This window comes from Sardina pilchardus, chromosome 12, assembly GCF_963854185.1.
Source record: "Sardina pilchardus chromosome 12, fSarPil1.1, whole genome shotgun sequence".
NCBI classification, from domain to species: Eukaryota; Metazoa; Chordata; class Actinopteri; order Clupeiformes; family Clupeidae; genus Sardina; species Sardina pilchardus.
The window spans coordinates 32,996,766-32,999,265 of record NC_085005.1 but is presented as its reverse complement, the minus strand read 5'-3'; the positions used below and the strand labels follow the sequence as shown (position 1 = coordinate 32,999,265).

The following is a 2,500-nucleotide window of genomic DNA, read 5'->3' as shown; positions in this document are numbered from 1 at the left end:
GCGTCCTTCAGCATCATCATCATCATCACACCGCCTTACAAGCGTCCTTCATCATCATCATCATCATCACACCGCCTTACAAGCGTCCTTCATCATCATCATCATCATCATCATCATCATCACACCGCCTTACAAGTGTCCTTCATCATCATCATCATCATCATCATCACACCGCACTTACAAGCGTCCTTCATCATCATCATCACACCGCACTTACAAGCGTCCTTCATCACACACTTACAAGCGTCCTTCATCATCATCACACCGCACTTACAAGTGTCCTTCATCATCATCACACACTTACAAGTGTCCTTCATCATCATCACACTGCACTTACAAGTGTCCTTCATCATCATCACATCGCACTTACAAGCGTCCTTCATCATCATCACACTGCACTTACAAGCGTCCTTCATCATCACACACTAAGAAGCGTCCTTCATCACACACTTACAAGCGTCCTTCATCATCATCACACACTTACAAGCGTCCTTCATCATCATCACACACTTACAAGCGTCCTTCATCATCACACTTACAAGCGTCCTTCATCATCACACACTTAGAAGCGTCCTTCATCACAGACACACACACACACCTCACACACCACACACACCACACACACACACACACACACACACACACACACACACACACACACGAAGAGAATAGAATAGAATAGAATAGAATAGAAGGGTTCAGATGCAAAAGCCTCTAAATCCGTCTGACCACTTTTCTTTTAAATGAGCATTTTGTATCAGACTCCTATAGGGTTTCGCCTACAAATCAATATTTCAGACCAGGAAGAGAATGGTATTTAGTGAGGTTTGAAGCTAAATTATTGAATTAATTCACACTATATATGAAGAGCATTCACTCACCATCATTATCTCATTTTTGACAAAAGTGGATTCAGAGGCTTTTGCATCTGAACTCTTTTATCCCGTGAGGGAAATTCAGTTCTCTGCATTTAACCCAATTTAACCAAATTAGTGAACACACAGCACACAGTGAACACACAGTGAGGTGAGCAGTGAGCTGCCTGCCCAACTAGCGGCGCTCGGGGAGCAGTGAGAGACAGAGGTCAGAGTGTGTTGAGGGGCGAGGGCTCACCAGACACACACACACACGTGAAGAGGGACAGAGTGTGTTGAGGGGAGAGGGCTCACTGCTCTACTGCCCAGCTCTAGACAGGAGCGTAACATGGAGCAGGCCTGACACACGCACGCACGCACGCACGCACAGAGCATGGAGTGTGTTGAGGGGCGAGGACTCACCGGACACACACACACACACACACACGCACAGAGCATGGAGTGTGTTGAGGGGCGAGGACTCACCGGACACACACACACACACGCACAGAGCATGGAGTGTGTTGAGGGGCGAGGGCTCACCAGACACACACACACACACACACACACACACACACACACACACACACACACACACACACACACACACACACACACACACACACACACACACACACACACACACACACACACACACACACACACACACAGAGCATGGAGTGTGTTGAGGGGCGAGGACTCACCGGGGACTCTCGATGAACACGTCCTCAGGAAGCAGGTGCGCCGCCTCCTTCTGTCTCACCTCGATCACCTGAGAAACACACAACCACCTGTTACACACACACTCTCACACACACACACACACACACACACACACACACACACACACACACACACACACACACACACACACACACACACTCCCTAGCCACACAACCACCTATTACACACACACACACACACACACACACACACACACACACACACACACACACACACTCCCTAGCCACACAACCACCTATTACACACACACACACACACACACACACACACACACACACACTCCCTAGCCACACAACCACCTATTACACACACACACACACACACACACACACACACACACACAACCACCTATTACACACACACACACACACACACACACACACACACACACACACACACACACACACTCCCTAACCACACAACCACCTATTACACACACACACACACACACACACACACACACACACACACACAACCACCTATTACACACACACACACACACACACACACACACACACACACACACACACACACACACACTCCCTAACCACACAACCACCTATTACACACACACACACACACACACACACACACACACACACACACTCCCTAACCACACAACCACCTATTACACACACACACACACACACACACACACACACACACACAACACACACACTCCCTAACCACACAACCACCTATTACACACACACACACACACACACACACACACACACACACACACACACACACACAAACACAAACACACACACACTCCCTAACCAGACAACACCACCTATTACACACACACACACACACACACTCCCTAACCAGACACACACACCCACACACACACACACACACACACTCCCTAACCAGACACACACACCCACACACACACA

At 48.5% G+C, this 2,500-nt stretch overlaps 1 protein-coding gene across 1 annotated transcript in view; it reads right to left on the bottom strand.

The window, feature by feature from the left end:
* The window catches only part of LOC134097550 (protein EFR3 homolog B-like), a 56,949-nt gene that overhangs the window by 5,988 nt on the left and 48,461 nt on the right, over positions 1–2,500 (bottom strand). The window contains exon 16 of the mRNA XM_062550433.1: positions 1,559–1,626. Within this exon, the coding sequence (XP_062406417.1) occupies positions 1,559–1,626 (68 nt within the window). The remainder of the gene's footprint in view (positions 1–1,558; positions 1,627–2,500) is intronic.